Source organism: Halichoerus grypus, chromosome 4 (assembly GCF_964656455.1).
Source record: "Halichoerus grypus chromosome 4, mHalGry1.hap1.1, whole genome shotgun sequence".
In the NCBI taxonomy this organism is placed as follows: domain Eukaryota; kingdom Metazoa; phylum Chordata; class Mammalia; order Carnivora; family Phocidae; genus Halichoerus; species Halichoerus grypus.
The window spans coordinates 185,988,043-186,003,616 of record NC_135715.1 but is presented as its reverse complement, the minus strand read 5'-3'; the positions used below and the strand labels follow the sequence as shown (position 1 = coordinate 186,003,616).

General features: G+C 44.6%; 1 protein-coding gene across 1 annotated transcript in view; it reads left to right on the top strand.

Moving 5' to 3' along the window:
- PDE6D (phosphodiesterase 6D) overlaps nt 1-9,106 on the top strand; it is a 49,622-nt gene extending 40,516 nt beyond the window's left edge. The window contains exons 2-5 of the mRNA XM_036069235.2: nt 4,736-4,824; nt 5,641-5,766; nt 6,490-6,595; nt 8,501-9,106. Coding sequence (XP_035925128.1) covers nt 4,736-4,824; nt 5,641-5,766; nt 6,490-6,595; nt 8,501-8,582 — 403 coding nt within the window. The 3' untranslated portion in view covers nt 8,583-9,106. The remainder of the gene's footprint in view (nt 1-4,735; nt 4,825-5,640; nt 5,767-6,489; nt 6,596-8,500) is intronic.
- Nucleotides 9,107-15,574: the final 6,468 nt, after the last annotated feature.

Below are 15,574 nucleotides of genomic sequence, written 5' to 3'. Positions count from 1 at the left end.
GAGTAAAATTTTACAGGTTTTGTTAGAATTATACAATGAAGCCCACGATAGAGACACTGATAGGTTTCCAGATTAAGGTACATGCTGGAAATGCCCAATTGTTGAACTGGCCAAAATATTTTTTTAAGTATAATTCCCAGAAAAGATAAGTCCTTAATCTGATTATAAAGAGAGGAGGCGCTTGTGTTAGGGAGATAAGCCATGTATTTTTAGCACCTTCTCTCCCTTGCTATAAAGTCGAGGAATCTTAAATTCACTATCCACTAATTATCGGAGAGCACACTCTCATTTAAGACTTTTTTCTTTCTATCCTCTAATAGATTGACAAGTTCTGGTGCCAGGCTTTTCTTTGCTGACCTGGGCCAGCAGCAGTAATGCTTTTTTTGGAAACTGCTAGATCCGATCTAGCTGTTGCTTTACGAAGGGAGCCCCTTTTCCGAGGCTTTTCTTGCAGTAGTTTTGCTAGAATGCCCCATTTGTATGTGAGCCTAAAACTTTAAGAGTAATTTTAGTTTTGTTGTTTAAGAAAATCTGGTGTCCAATGTGGTTATATTGGCACCTAAGAGACTATCTGTAGAGAAAGAATGAAAAGTATGTACAGAGCAAGTTAAATGAGTACTGTCTTCTGAAAACCTTGGACTTAAATGTCGAAGGCAATTCTGTTTAGATCTGAGCTCAGAGTGGACTTGCCGGAGCAGTAGTATCTTTTGTTTCATTTCTCCAATTGGGGAAGCTTTGTCTTCATATATGGAGCCCCCAGAATAGCTAAGCGTATTTGTAGTAATTGGAATTTTAATAGATGACCTGAGGGTACCTGGCTGACTCCGTTGGTAGAGCATGCAACTCTTGATTTTGGGTAGTGAGTTCAAGCCCCACGTTGGGCATAGAGCTTACTTTAAAAAAAAAAAAAGTGATAAAAAATGTGATCTAAGCAAGTATGTATATATACTTTTGACTTGCTTTTGAATTTAGTTTAAAAAAAAGTGGAATTTCAAAATATGAAGCAGAGAAGAGAAACCCACAAAGGTATATAAGAGCAGCAGTATTTGGGGATATAATGAGCACACTAGGAGACTGTTAAGATTGCACACAAGGAGAGGAGAGAAACACAACCAACACAACTTCAAAGAAGTGGTAGGTTCGTGCGGGGGGGGAGGGGCTGGTGTACAGTGCACAAGCAGGTTGAGAGCACAGGAAGCTAGGGTAACCCTTGGTTATCTTCCGTGACTTTTCCTTAGCCGCAAAACCGAGAAAGAATCTCTCCGGAGGGCTAACTGTACCATTAAAGGCATAGTGATGCTGGGGCGCCTGGGTGGCTCAGTCGTTAAGCGTCTGCCTTCGGCCCGGGTCATGATCCCAGGGTCCTGGGATCGAGCCCCGCATCGGGCTCCCTGCTCCGCGGGAGGCCTGCTTCTCCCTCTCCCACTCCCCCTGCTTGTGTTCCCTCTCTCGCTGTGTCTCTCTCTGTCAAATAAATAAATAAAATCTTTAAAAAAAAAAAAAAAGGCATAGTGATGCTAATCAGCCACGCTCTGGGTTCAACGCTGCGAGCTACCCAAACAATGGGAAAGCTTGCAGGCTCCCTGGGGCTTCAGAACTGACTGCAGAAATGGCCGCACAGCAGGAAACACATCCTGAAGACCTGCGGACTTTTCCTCCAGTCCTGGGACCCAGGCATCCAAGCCTAGGTCATGTGCTTGCCCCCAGCTGCACCCGGCTCTGCAGAGAAGGATTTGGATCTTCTAGTTAGAGTAATGCCCGGCAGGCACTGTCCCCCACGGGGGCAACAGGGTGCTGTTGGGAAGAGGGTTTGGTTGCTAGACAGCAAAAGGAAAAAAAAAAAAAAAAGACCTGCAAACTGTATCAACTATTTATCTGAAGGTCCGTCTCTTTGTAAATATCAACCATCTTTCTCAGACTTAGCCTCCATGTATGGATAGTATTAATTTTTCTTTAATTATTTGTCCATTGTTTAAAAAAACCCTCAGGACTGTCTTTTTAAATTCAGTGTTTATATGTGTCAGAGTTGTGTGTGTACATTGCTCAGAGTCATAGTTCAACCTGGTTTTGAATGATGAGCCGCGTTCTGTATCCTCCCATTCATATTTTCTATTCCCCAGAGAAAACTATTTTCAATTTCTAACTGATTTATTTGTGATTTGTCTTCGTATTTCTGAATTGCACACTGTGGCTATTCTGTTTTAGGCATTGTTTATCGACTTCCCACTATGGGAAATGAGTTTTGTTCTTTCTCAACACTTGCTGCCTGAGCACACATACATGCTCTTCTCCTCCCCCCATCCTCCCAGGATAATGGTATTGGATCCATAGTCTGTGTTTTTATTATTATGACTATGTCAGCCCGTTTGCAATGGTGCCATGTAGTATACTGTGACTACTTTTTTCTTCCAATACCACCTTTGATTTTTCCCAGATGTTAATTATTGTCTTGGTTTTTTATTCATTTACTTAGATTTTCTGTGCTTCTCACTAATGAACCCCCAAATGTACCCAAACTCTATAAATCTTTCCCATTTAAACACATCAGATATTCTATGAATTTCATCTTCTTAAAACCTCTCCCTAAGCATTCTGACCAGCTCTTGTCTGGGTCCTTGGCCGGTTGCCTTCCAGGCCCGCTGAAGAGCTTTTACCCTGGGGTCTCCTTCACCTGTCTCTTGTTTTAGATCCATTGCTTCCTGGATCCAATATCGTCTTCTTCCTTAGTCTTCCCTGTCATTTTGAAGTAGCATATTATCATTAGTTTCTCGAGCAAGTAAATCTTTTTTTAGTTTTAGGAATTTCCCTGAGAATTTTAAAGGCACTGCTTCATTTTTTCTATCCTCCAGAGTCCCTGTTGAAGTGTGATTCATTCTGATTTTTTTTTTCCCACTCTGATTCTGACCTGTATGTGACAGCTTGTTTTCCCTTTGGAAGCTTTGCTTTAACCTTGACGTTCTGCAAGTTCATAATGATGTGACTTGAGCACTTGATAGATCCTTTCAGTCTGGGACAATTTTCTTGAATTAATTCATTGATGACTTCCTCTCCTTGGTTTTTTGGCTCTATCTTGAATTTCTGTTAGATTTTGGATCTCTTAGACTGATACCCAGTTTTTGTATCTTTACTCTCCTGTTTTCTATCCTTGTGGCTTTTTATTCTTCTTTCTGAAAGTGTTCCTCAACTTTGTCTTCCAAAGACATTGCATTGAGTTGTTTGGTTCTGCTATCAAAATGTGTATTTTTCGGGGCACCTGGGTAGCTCAGGCATTAAGTGTCTGCCTTCGGCTCATGTCATGATCCCAGGGTCCTGGGATCGAGCCCCGCAACGGCCTCCCTGCTCAGCGGGAAGCCTGCTTCTCCCTCTCCCACTTCCCCTGCTTGTGTTCCCTCTCTCGCTGTGTCTCTCTCTGTCAAATAAATAAATAAAATCTTTTTTTAAAAAATGCGTATTTTTCTAGCATTCTTTTTTGTTCTCTGAATGTTGTTTTTTTCTTTGCTATTAGTAATTCATTTATTGTATGATGAGCAATACAGAAACTAGAAAATATAACTACTTAAGTTGGCATTTTATGGCAAAAAGAGATTATCAATTGACTAGCCTCAAAATTTGTAAACTTGAGCCAGAGAAAATCACCTAAACTATACAAAATTCAATTGTATATAATTCTTAGTGTCTGTAAGGGTTATGTTATCTCTGGCTGTTTTGTTTGTTTTTAATACTTCTTTTTTAAAAGTTTGTATCTTCCGGGGTGCCTGGGTGGCTCAGTCGGTTAAGCATCTACCTTCAGCTCAGGTCATGATCTCAGGGTCCTGGGATCGAGCCCCACCTTGGGCTCCTTGCTCAGCGGCGAGCCTGCTTCTCCCTCTGCCTGCCGCTCCCCCTGCTTGTGCTCCCTCTCCTCTCCCTCAAGTAAATAAATAAAATCTTAAAAAATAAAAAAAAGTTTATATTTTCCTTTGTAGTCTCTTTTTTCTTCTAAGTTGCTTTTTTCTCTTTGTTTTGGTCTGTCTTTCATAGTAAATGCCCTCCTCGGTTTCTGGTGATCCTTGGCTAGTTTCTGATATTTAAGAGCAGGCCATTAAACAGGTACTTGAGATCTCTGGACTTGTGAGTAAAACTTACCGGATGTGATCCTCACTGTGGGGGTGGTCTGCATGAGTCACTCCTTGGGATACCTCTTTTATCTGTTTCTTTAGCTCTTTTATCTTGGCTGCTCTGATTGTGTTGGAAATTTTTTAATTTTGCACTATTCATTTTCTCTCTCTTTCTTGCAATTTTTAGATGTGTAGCCTTTGGTTCTCATGTTGTAGATAAAAATACCTCCGCTGGGGGGTGCCTGGCTGGCTCAGTCGGTTAAGAGTCGGCCTTGGGCTCAGGTCATAATCCCAGGGTCCTGGGAAGGAGGAGCCCTGCGTTGGGCTCCCTGCTCAGCGGGGAGCCTGCTTCTCCTTGTCCCTCTGCCTCTGCCTGCCACTCCCCCTGCTTGTGCTCTGTCAAATAAATAAATAAAATCTTTAAAAAAAAATCTCTGCTGGGTCTCTGCTAAGATCTTCCTTTGTGTGTCATTTCAACCCTCTTAAACCATCTTATTTGCTTTCATGGCACTTGGCAGATAGGCCAACTTGCTAAAAAGTAAACAGGAGTTGGTAGCAAATCTGAGCGCTAGAACACACCTAGAATACAAAGTGAGGGTCGCCTTCAGTGCATTATTTTCCTTAATATATTTGATCAGAAATTGGATGAACCTCCGGGATGCTGAGACAGGGAAGATACTGTGGCAAGGAACAGAAGACCTGTCAGTCCCTGGAGTGGAGCATGAAGGTACTCCCCAACCCTTTGTCTGCACAGGGCTCTGATGTTTCTGGAGCTGGGCCTAAGCATCAGGGAGCTAAATTAATGCAGACCCTAATGGGCAAACCCCTGAGGGCACAGCATGTGTTGTTGAGATTCCTAGTTCCTTTCCTACCTTTTTTTTCTCTCACTTCCCAAAACCCATTTTGTGCTGAAATTTTAGCATTAGAACATACCTAAAGATATAAACTAAGCTCTCAACATTTTTTTCCAAAAGAAAATTTGCATTTTTATCTCCCTGAATAAAAGAAAAACTAAGGGGTTAAAACCAACAGAACAGAGTAGAGAAGGTGCCCATTCAACCTTTTTCCTGATGAGAGCAGCTAGGGAAGGCCCTTAGATGCACTACATCTGATGTTTCTTAAATATCTTTCAGGGAGGTGCCTGGGTGGCTCAGTTGGTTAAGCGTCTGCCTTTGGCTCCGGTCATGATCTCAGGGTCCTGGGATCGAGCCCCGCACCTCCGCATCCATGCATCAAGCTCTCTGCTCAGCGGGAAGTCTACTTCACCCTCTCCCACTCCCTCTGTCCTCTCCCTCTCTCTGTCTCTCTCAAATATATAAAATCTTTTTAAAAAAAAATAAAGATCTTTCAGTCAGATGCACTTGACCAGTTGGGGACCTCTGCCTTTAATTAAAAAGTGTAATTCTGTTACCAAGGCATTCTCTGAAATTTAACATAGATAATGTGCTCTTTAAATCAGCTCTAAGAAGCTTCCAGAAACTTGAAGCATTATAGTATGTGATTTTCATTGAGAATGGCTTCAATATTTCTTTTTCTTTACCAGCCCGTGTTCCCAAGAAAATCCTCAAGTGCAAGGCAGTGTCTCGAGAATTGAACTTCTCTTCAGCAGAGCAAATGGAAAAATTCCGCCTGGAACAGAAAGTTTACTTCAAAGGGCAATGCCTAGAAGGTATTCTGTGGCCTACTGCTGGAAGCCACAGTTAGAGTGACAGGGAAAAAAGGCAGGACCCAGTGAACTAAAAGCACTGCTTTGGTAACGTTCACTTTGCAACTCAGATTGTGATGGGATTCCTACACCCTGAGAGACTGGGGGCCCCAGGAAAAACAAACAAAAACAAAGCTGGCAATGACAAGGGCCTTCGAGCCCAACAAAAGGGTTTCTGACCCTGGTGGGCCTGGGCCGGCGCCTGCTTTATCACTGGCGAATTGTAACGTGGTCACGAGGAAGCTGCCGATGAGGGCCTGGTCCGGTGCTCTCTGTCTCCTGCGCATCGGACTGGCAAGGCCGCTCTGCATTGAGTTTCCACCGTGAACTGTAAGAGGGCACATGTGTGTCTCACAGCTGAAATTCCAAGCGAAAGGCCTATTCTGTTCTTCTGTTTATCATGTACGCATAGCCTACTTCTGAGAAAACATTGCTTGTACTGTATCCGCCCACTGGTCCTCGTCCTTTAGACCCTAGAGCATAGGGAGTGAGCCTCTGGTGTGGTCCAGAGGACAGCCCGAGGGGCCTTGCGTGACCTTTCCCATGCCTCTGACCCGGGAGGTTTCTGATGGCTTCGTTTGTGGTTCTTGGGGTAAGAAGAGGCTCACTCTAAAGGGGCAGGGGGTGGACGAGGAGCTCAGAGACTGTCCGGGGTGCCCGCTCACCAGCTTTTCCTTCTTCCTGCAGAGTGGTTCTTCGAGTTTGGCTTTGTGATCCCGAACTCCACAAACACCTGGCAGTCCCTGATAGAGGCAGCGCCGGAGTCCCAGATGATGCCCGCCAGCGTGCTAACGTGAGTGAGCAGACCACAGGCATTGTGGAGTGTGTCTCGAAGCAGGCATTCCAGGCGGGGCGACTTGTGGTCCTGTTGAGCGGGCCACCCAGCTTGAAAATTAGGGTAAAGAGTATCCAGGGGTATTTGAGTTTATAGGTTACTGACTTCTGTCACATGAAAAAGACAGTGTGTGATCGAATGGAAAAAAATAAAAAACTTTAGATTAGACCTTTAGACTTAAATTCCTGATTAACCCTGACTTGCTGTGCAATCTTGGACGATGTTTACCTCTTTGGCCTTATTTTTCTCTCTGTAAACATAGAATTAATAATTCTATGTCACAGAGGTGGAGTGAGGCTCAAACGAGATGATATGGGAGGAAACTGGCCGGTACTCTATATTAAATCTAGGCTAATTTGCTCACTTTCCTGACTACCAAACTTCTGATACTCTGTACTTTTCTTGAATGGCCTTTAATGGAATCTGACAAAGTTCTAATTTTGTTTTAGAGGATAATGTTTGGTTATAGTTTTTCAGAGACTAGCTTACCATTTTAATAGTTATGCTTCCTGCTCAAAGAATAATTAGTTTGTCCTTTATCCAAAAACCCTGTCAGTAATGGCCCACCAACCATTTTCTCTTGGGAAAAGGTATTAGACTTTTGAAGGTTTTAGTAATAGTGTCTACTAATGAGTTTTTCACACAGATAATTGTGTAATATTGGATTGTCCCTTTAAACAGATCCTTGGTGAAAGCCACACTGAATATAAATAAAGGTTATTTACTTTATAAGTCTTTAATAGATGTTTAATTACAACAGTAGGTATTTTTATATTCTAATAGCCAATTAAATCTTGAGTTTCTTATGTACCTATTTTATAATTAATTACCAACAAAAATATATCTGCTGGCTATTAATTACCCTAGGAAAGTACAGGGTAGTATATAGAAGGGCATTTTTTATATTTTATTAACCCCCATTGACTTCTCCTTGGCCAGGCCCAGTTTCTTTCAGGTACTAAAACCAGTAAGTCTATGATGACGTATTTAGGTTTTTTAAGTCATGTTTTACTTTTGGGAACCCAAAAGCAGTACCTCTATTGCCCTTAACTTGGTTCAAGAGTGGTTTGGTTTGGAAACGCTGAGATAGCCACCTTAAGAAAAATGAAATTCCACTCTGTGCAAGACAGGTGTGCCATTTGGGGTTCCTTGGCTACAAGCCATAGAAATGACTCCAGCTGATATGACAGCTCAAGGGGGTGGGGAGCGGAGGCACTGAGACCCAGGCAGCTTGAAAGATACAGATGGCAGGAATCCATGGATGATTTCCTTCAGGAGCAGCCTTAGGAAGGATCCTGCTCCGGGGAGAGAGTCTGATTGGCCCAAATTATGTCCTGTGCCCACCCCTTTGCCAGGTGACCCGTGGACTGGAGATGGGGTGGGTCCCCAAAAGAAGAGCAGAGTGCTATTACCCAAAGTGGTGAAAATAGATGCAGGAAAGGCCAACCCACAGCTGTCTACCAGAGTAGGTGTCGTAGGGAAAGATACCACCCCTAAGGCCTGCAGGTTTCCATGTGTATCAAAAAGTCAGTCATATTAAAAAAAAAAAAAAAAAAAAGCCGTACTTATAAGCACCCCTATGTGCAGAGCCCTCTGCTAAGGGCTTTACATATATCAGGGATTAATATCAAGGATTAAGACATGCTCTTTCTTCTGTTTTCTGAATTTGAGGAGAAAAAAATCGAATCACAAAGTTAAATGTCACATTAGACTTCTAACCCCATTCGGACATAGACTTCAGTGTCCCCAGGCCAAGGTGGGTGCATGTCCCCGGGCCCAGCAGACCCAGACTGAAACCACTTTGTGGAAATGAAATCTGTTGCCTAACACACTCACTCTTTTGCCCTCTCTTCTTACTTATAGTGGGAATGTTATCATAGAGACAAAGTTTTTTGACGACGATCTTCTTGTAAGCACATCCAGAGTGAGACTTTTCTACGTTTGAGAGAAGAATGTGTGTGCATTTCAAGAATTTGGGTTTTTTGGGGGAAAGGAGGAAACTGTTTACTTTTTTCCTCCACACATTTGGTTTTTGACACTTCTACCCCTAATTCCCTGTACGGCAGAACCCACCTGCGGCCACCAGGGGACCAGTTCTGTGTAGGTAACCAGATGGCTGTTAACTCCGAGCCGCCATCTTCCACTGACCAGACTCAACTCCCAACCCCAGACCAGGGCAGAGGGTGAGCCTTGACTCCTTCCCAGGGTGACACGGGACAGGCGCTTACCACAAGAGCCACTGCTGTTCCCGCCCCCGCCCTGCCTCCTCCTTGGGCCCTGCAGGCAACACATCTTCCTTTGGCCCCTGGTTTTGGAAAAATTCATATTCCTGACCTATGTTTAGTTTTTTTCCTACCATTTCTATTTCATACATTCTCATACATTTAACTTGTAAAATAGACTGTGATATTATTATTACGTAATGAATTAAAACATATGAATTAAAATATTCCTACAGTCTTTAGCATGGCACTGCTTTCATCTCTACTTTTTCTGGAACACGAACCCAGCCCCATGATGTGAAGACATTTATCAGACCGTAGGATCACAACTGTATTTTACTCCAGAGATCGACTGATAGATCTTGCGTTCCCGATGCTTCAGTTGCTGCTTTCCGAGAACGTACAACGTACCCAAACAAGACCCATGACCTTAACGTTTGTGTTTGAGACATGATATGTAGTGGTTCTCTTCTGCAACATAGATGCTCCCTTTGTTTGTTTGTTGTCGCTTTTGACTTTTCTCATACCTTTATGATGTACCTTTGCTAAAGAGGTTTCCAGAAAGGGTAGAAGTTCCAAGCTGGCAGAGTAGAGACTCTTCTATTCTTACGTGAGAGGATAGAAGTTCCAGAATGGAGAAAAGATCTCCCCGAAGTCATGTGGAGAACGATGGGAACGCATCTGGGATGGGGTGGGTGCTGGGAGGCCTTAAAACCCAGGCAGAGGAAGCCAGCGTGGGAGACAGTGATGGTAGCTGGGTGCCCACAAGTCTGACATGACAGAGAAGGGTTCTTTTTTAGGAACTTAACCCTGAGCTACCAGCAGCCTTCGCTGTTCTTTATACAATACCAGCAATTAAAGGGCTTCCAGTTCGCACAGTAGTAAGGGTCTGAGGCCACAGGGGAGGAGAATACACCCAGAGATGGGCCCTCTCTGGCATAGCCCCTGCTCATATATTCCTCCTCTGCTTCTGTCTGTTACCAAAGGGTCTGCCTGCGTCTGTGGATGGGGAGGGGAAGGACATTTTTAGTGGACTATCACCATCTTTTAGTGATAATTCCATTCCTCACATGAGGGTTCTTGTCTTCAAAAGCTAATTTTTAAATACCAAGATTGGATGAAAAAACAAAGTTAAAACGAATCCAGATTTCCTTTCGCTTTCTGGAAATGCCATCTCTTCTCTCAGAGTGAACTCGCCCCCTTTCCCTGAACTACGTCTGTCCCCAGAATTCCAGCAGGGAAGGCTCTCAGGGAACCGGACACCTCACAGTGGAGAGAGGCCGTCCCAGGGAAGCTTCTCTCCCTGCTTAGAGCCTCCTTCACTGCCCTTCTCCACTTACTCACCCAGCCAGAACTCTCAGGGACACACTTCTTTGCCAACTGCTCTGAGGTAAAAAAGAACGATAGCCCAGTCATTCTTAGATGCTCACCATCTCTTCAGGCAATGCATATGCTCAGGCGGTGTTGGTCATTTTATCACGAAACAAGGAAGGCCAAAAAAGTGTGCTCGGGGGACAGTGTGAGTGAGAGGTTCTGAGCTGTGCGGGAGGGACTGGAGCTGGCCGGGAGGATGGCTGCAGCTATGGTGGGAGGAGGAAGAGGGGAGGGGTACGGGCAGGGGTGAGCACAAGCAAAAGGAGAGGCCACAAGAGCTGTGGGGACAAGGGCCCTTACAGGTCAGAGTCAGCCGGTAGAGTGGGTGCAGGTCTAAAGGCCCGAGGAGCTGGGGGTTTTGTGGATACATCGAAGGCCACAGAATGTTACGAAGGAGAGGCATGCAGCCCAGGTCTGGCACGTTTGCAGGCACCTGCCCCTCCCCGAGATCCGGATTCAGTAGGTGTGGGGCCCAGAAATCGCCCCGGTGATTCTGATGCAGGTGGTCTGTGGACCATACTCTGGGAAGTGCTGGGCGAGGCTGTGAGTGAGTGTTCGAGACGCATATAGGTACATAGGTAGCTGCAAGGGAAACTGAAGTGGCGTGCCAGTGTTGTGGGCTTCAGCACTGAGGCCGGCCTCAGGGGCGCGGGGAGGGCTCGGAGGGAGTCCAGTCGACCAGAGGGGAGCCGGCCACACTCAGGCCCCCCTTACACGCTTCCCATATGCATACGTGGGAGGCACAGGCCTGCCTTTCGGAGATTTGTGTCTGGTAGAGGGACGTGACAGGTCTATAAATGCCTGCGATAAGGGAAGCACAAGGTGAATTTAAAGGAAGAAGAGATAAAAGAATAAATGAAAAAAATGAGAAGAGATTACACACTTCAGAAAAATCAGGAAAGCCCTCTCTTCTCTGAATCCTTCAACTCTTAGCCTACAAAACATGTTCAAGTGACCCTAAAAATATAAATTTTTAAAAAATAAAGCTCGTGGGGCGCCGGCGTGACCCAGTCGGTTAAGCGTTGGACTTCAGCTCAGGTCGGGATCTCAGGGTCCTGGGTTGGAGCCCTGGTGCTGAGCTCTGCACTCAGCGGGGAATCTGCTTCTCTCCCTCCCTCTCTCCCTCTGCCCCTCCCCTGGCTCGTTCTCTCTCTCGCTCGCTCGCTCGCTCTCTCTAATATTTTTTTAAAAATTTAAAAAATAGGGGCACCTCGGTGGCTCAGTCCTTAAGCATCTGCCTTCGGCTCAGGTCATGGTCCCAGGGTCCTGGGATTGAGCCCCGCATCGGGCTCCCTGCTCCGTGGGAAGCCTGCTTCTCCCTCTCCCACTCCCCCTGCTTGTGTTTACTCTCTTGCTGTGTCTCTCTCTGTCAAATAAATAATTTTTAAAAAAAAATCTTTAAAACTGTTTAAAAAAATTTTTTTAAATAAGGCTTTCCTTCAATCCTGCAACACCTACACTCCCGCTCCATCCTTCTCTTTCTCTGCAGATCCAAATTCCTTAGGATTGTCTCCACTCACTCTTTCCACCCCCCTACCTCTCATTTACTCCTTAACTGCTGCTGTCTGGCTCTGGCCAGTGGCCTCCTTTCCTCCAACGCGTTGGTGAACTCCACTGATCCACTGCCCCCTTCTGGTCCTTCCTGCTTTGTCAGCTGCATTTGATCCTTCTGACATCTGGAAATTCTTGTGGATTCTGGGAGCCCCTTTCCTGGGAGTTCTGCTCCTTGCAGGCTCTTCATTTGCTTCCAACCACCTTGTCCCTAAAATGTTTGTTAGTGGATTTTTGTTTTTGTTTTTGTTTTCTTTCTTTTTTTACCTAGCTGTTGTATATCGAGAACAGTCTATGTGCAAATTCTTTAAGCATTATGCATTCACTCCACGCATATTTATTGAGCACTTGTTATGCCCCACTGTTTTAAATGGCGGACATACTTGCTGAACAAGACAGTGAAGTCCCTACCATCACATTCTAATGAGAAGAGACAGGAAGCGAATAATTTCAGATAGCAATCAATGCTCTGACAAAATAGGACAGTGCAATGGCATCATCGGTCTGGTGTGAGAAGGAATGGAAAGAAGTCAGTGTTCAGCTTATGACCACCAAAACGGGATGGACGAGTCCCCAGCAAGCCAACAGCCATGGAAAGCCGGGCTTTACTCAAAAAGGTTTTTAAGTCCCTGAAACTATCAACAAAGCAAGAACCAGTGGGGCCACAAACAATTGTCTCATTTACTACAAAGAGCTCCCCACTGTGGGAGGAGTGCACCTGCCTCTCCCAGCCTGGTGTAGGGTGGAGAGGAGAAATGAAGTAGGCCACAGAGGTCAGATGCAGATGTCCCTGCTTTCCTTCACCGCACCCTCCCTCCCAGGCTGGGGTGGGACCAGCGGATAGAAACCAGGTTCAGGGGAAGGAAGAGAATTGCAGGGTTGATAACCACTTCCTGTAGGTTAGCGGGGAGAATGGGCTGCCCCATAATCCAGACCAAGGTCTGTTGACTAGCCTTACAAACATCTCTACCCCTACCTCTCAAGCTGCAGTCCCTATAACCACCTGGGGCCTGTCGGGCCAACAGCATCGTCTTCCCTTCTGATTTATCCTTCTCATCTCGGCCAAAAAGAGCCCCGAAATGTGCGTCTGGTCACCAGTCCCTCTATATTGAACAGTTTATTTCTTTATTTTTTAAAGAAGGATTTATTTATTTATTTATTTTTATTGTATTCATTTATTTGACAGAGAGAGAGACAGCGACAGAGGGAACACAAGCAGGGGGAGTGGGAGAGGGAGAAGCAGGCTTCCCGCTGAGCAGGGAGCCCAACGCGGGGCTCGATCCCAGGACCCTGGGATCATGACCTGAGCCGAAGGCAGACAATGACTGAGCCACCCAGGTGCCCCTGAACAGTTTATTTTTAGAACTTCTTGCTAGTGACCTGGTAATTGCTTTGCAGCTGTCAAAATACACTGTTAAAATAGTCCTTGAAGTGAAGACCAACCTGGCTTGGCAGCTTTGGGGTGCATTTTTATTTGGTTTGAAGCTAAGCAGCTTTGACCATAGTTTTGAGTAAACTGAAGGGTGAAGTGGAATGGAGTGAGAAGCAGAGATTTGGTGAATACAGTTGGTTCCCAAACTGTGCACCAAGGCACCCCAGGGCACTGCAGCAAATTCACAAGGGTGCCAAAGGATATTTTAATTTTTAAGGGAAACGCAGCCATTGGGGATGTGTGTTGTACAGTGCTCACTATTAGCTCAAGATAGTTCGGTTTCAACATTATATTGCACCACACTACATTCTTTTTGATGAGCTATCTTTGGGAAACCGAATTTTTTGGTGTTTTGACGATATGCAGGTACCCCTGAAAAGTCAGTGTGAACAGGGGTGCCGGGGTGACACGGTCGGTTAAGCATCCAACTTTTGGTTTCGGCTCAGGTCATGGGATCGAGACCCACATCGGGCTCCACACTGAGGGCGGAGTCTGCTTGGGATTCTCTCCCTGTGCCCCTCCCAGCTGCATTCGCTTGCTCCCTCTCTCTAAAATAAATGAAAAAAAAAAATGTGAACAGGAAATGAGGGTGGTTGTGTCCAATCTGATTCCAAGGTGTGGGAAGCTGTGCCGTGCTCAGCAGGCGCACATTGCATCGTAAGCCATTGTGATTATAAATAAAATAAAAATATTTTTTCTCTCAATTTACGTGGCTTTTCTTTTTCCAAAATAATATGACAGCTAATCGGTTAAGATATAAATACTTAACAAGTTGTTTGGACCTAACTACATAATAAAAAAAAAAGTATTTATTTTGGTTTTTTTGCACTGTGGAAAAATTACTGAGACACTAAGTTCTGTGAACAGAGAAAGTTCAGGAACCTCTAATAAGCCCTTAGTTTTGGGGGGTTTTTTTCAGATTTTATTTTTAAGTAATCTTTACCCCCAACAGGAGGCTCAAACTCATAACCCTGAGATCAAGAGTCACATACTCTACTGGCTGGCTCAGTTGGTAGGGCGTGCAACTCTCAATCTTGGGGTCGTGAGTTTGAGCCCCATTGTGGGGGTAGAGATTACTTAAAATATGCCTTTCAGGGGCGCCTGGGTGGCTCAGTTGGTTGAGCAACTGCCTTCGGCTCAGGTCATGATCCTGGAGTCCCGGGATCGAGTCCCGCATCAGACTCCCTGCTCAGCGGGGAGTCTGCTTCTCCCTCTGATCCTCCCCCTCTCATGCTCTCTGTCTCCCATTCTCTCTCTCAGATAAATAAATAAAAAAAAAATCTTTAAAAAAAAAAATATGCCTTTCAGAGGATTAGAAACACATGCTCATGCATTACCATCACTGAAAGCCACAGCAACAAGTGGGTATTGGCCACCCCATTTCTGAACCCTGAGTCAGCTCTTGGTTCCATGGAATGCTTTTGAATTCTTGTACTTATTAAAGAAAATGTTTTCAAAGGAAAAGAAGGCATTTATTCAAATTTCCTAAGAGTGGCTTTTTTAAGTGACTTGATTTATTCAAATCATCCCCCAAATAGCTCTTCCCAATTATAAGAGGATAAGCAAGATTATTAACACTTGAATGTTTTATATATAATCATTACTTTCATTTGGGGCTAAAGGATGTGCATTAGACCCATAGAACATGATAATCTGAATATGGTGCACGGGGCAGTTGTACATGATTGGTGTACCTCTTTACAGAACTCGAACTTGCATTTCATTTTTTTTATGCTATAGAGATTGATAATGGTCATTTCTTTCCTTTCCTGGTATGGTGGCCATACACACTTTATTCAGGGCCCAGCCCTTGGTCAGGATTGGAATCCAAATCCTCTCTTCCGGCAGATTGTCTAATTATTACTCTCCTTTTTAATTGGCTTGTATTCAGCAACAATCTGCAATACGTTTTGTACAATTAGGCTAAGGTTTTTCTTGGAGGGTTCACATTTACTTAAAAGTAGACACTTTGGATATTCAAGAGGTTTTATGACCATAATGATCCTCAAATATTTCCAGACTCAAATGATACCATTCTGGCACAGAATTCTGAGACCTCAGTGTGGATTTGATTGTGTTTTGAACGAGGCACGCAATCATTTGCTGAAAAAAACCTTGCCTCTCCCACAGGCACCTCCTTGGTCTCCCTGGGGAGGCAAGTGGCCACGGGGAGTGCCACCTCTAAAAAATGTCATTGCACAACAAGAGACTAACCACTTAAAAGTTAAGTCGCTGTTTGTGACAGGCCCCTGAGCAGAGCAGGAAAATAACAGAAAGCCCACCTTCCTAATAATGTGACTCATGTGATGCCAGGGTCTTTAAAATGGATTCAGACCACACTGTCTCCAATGAAAGAAA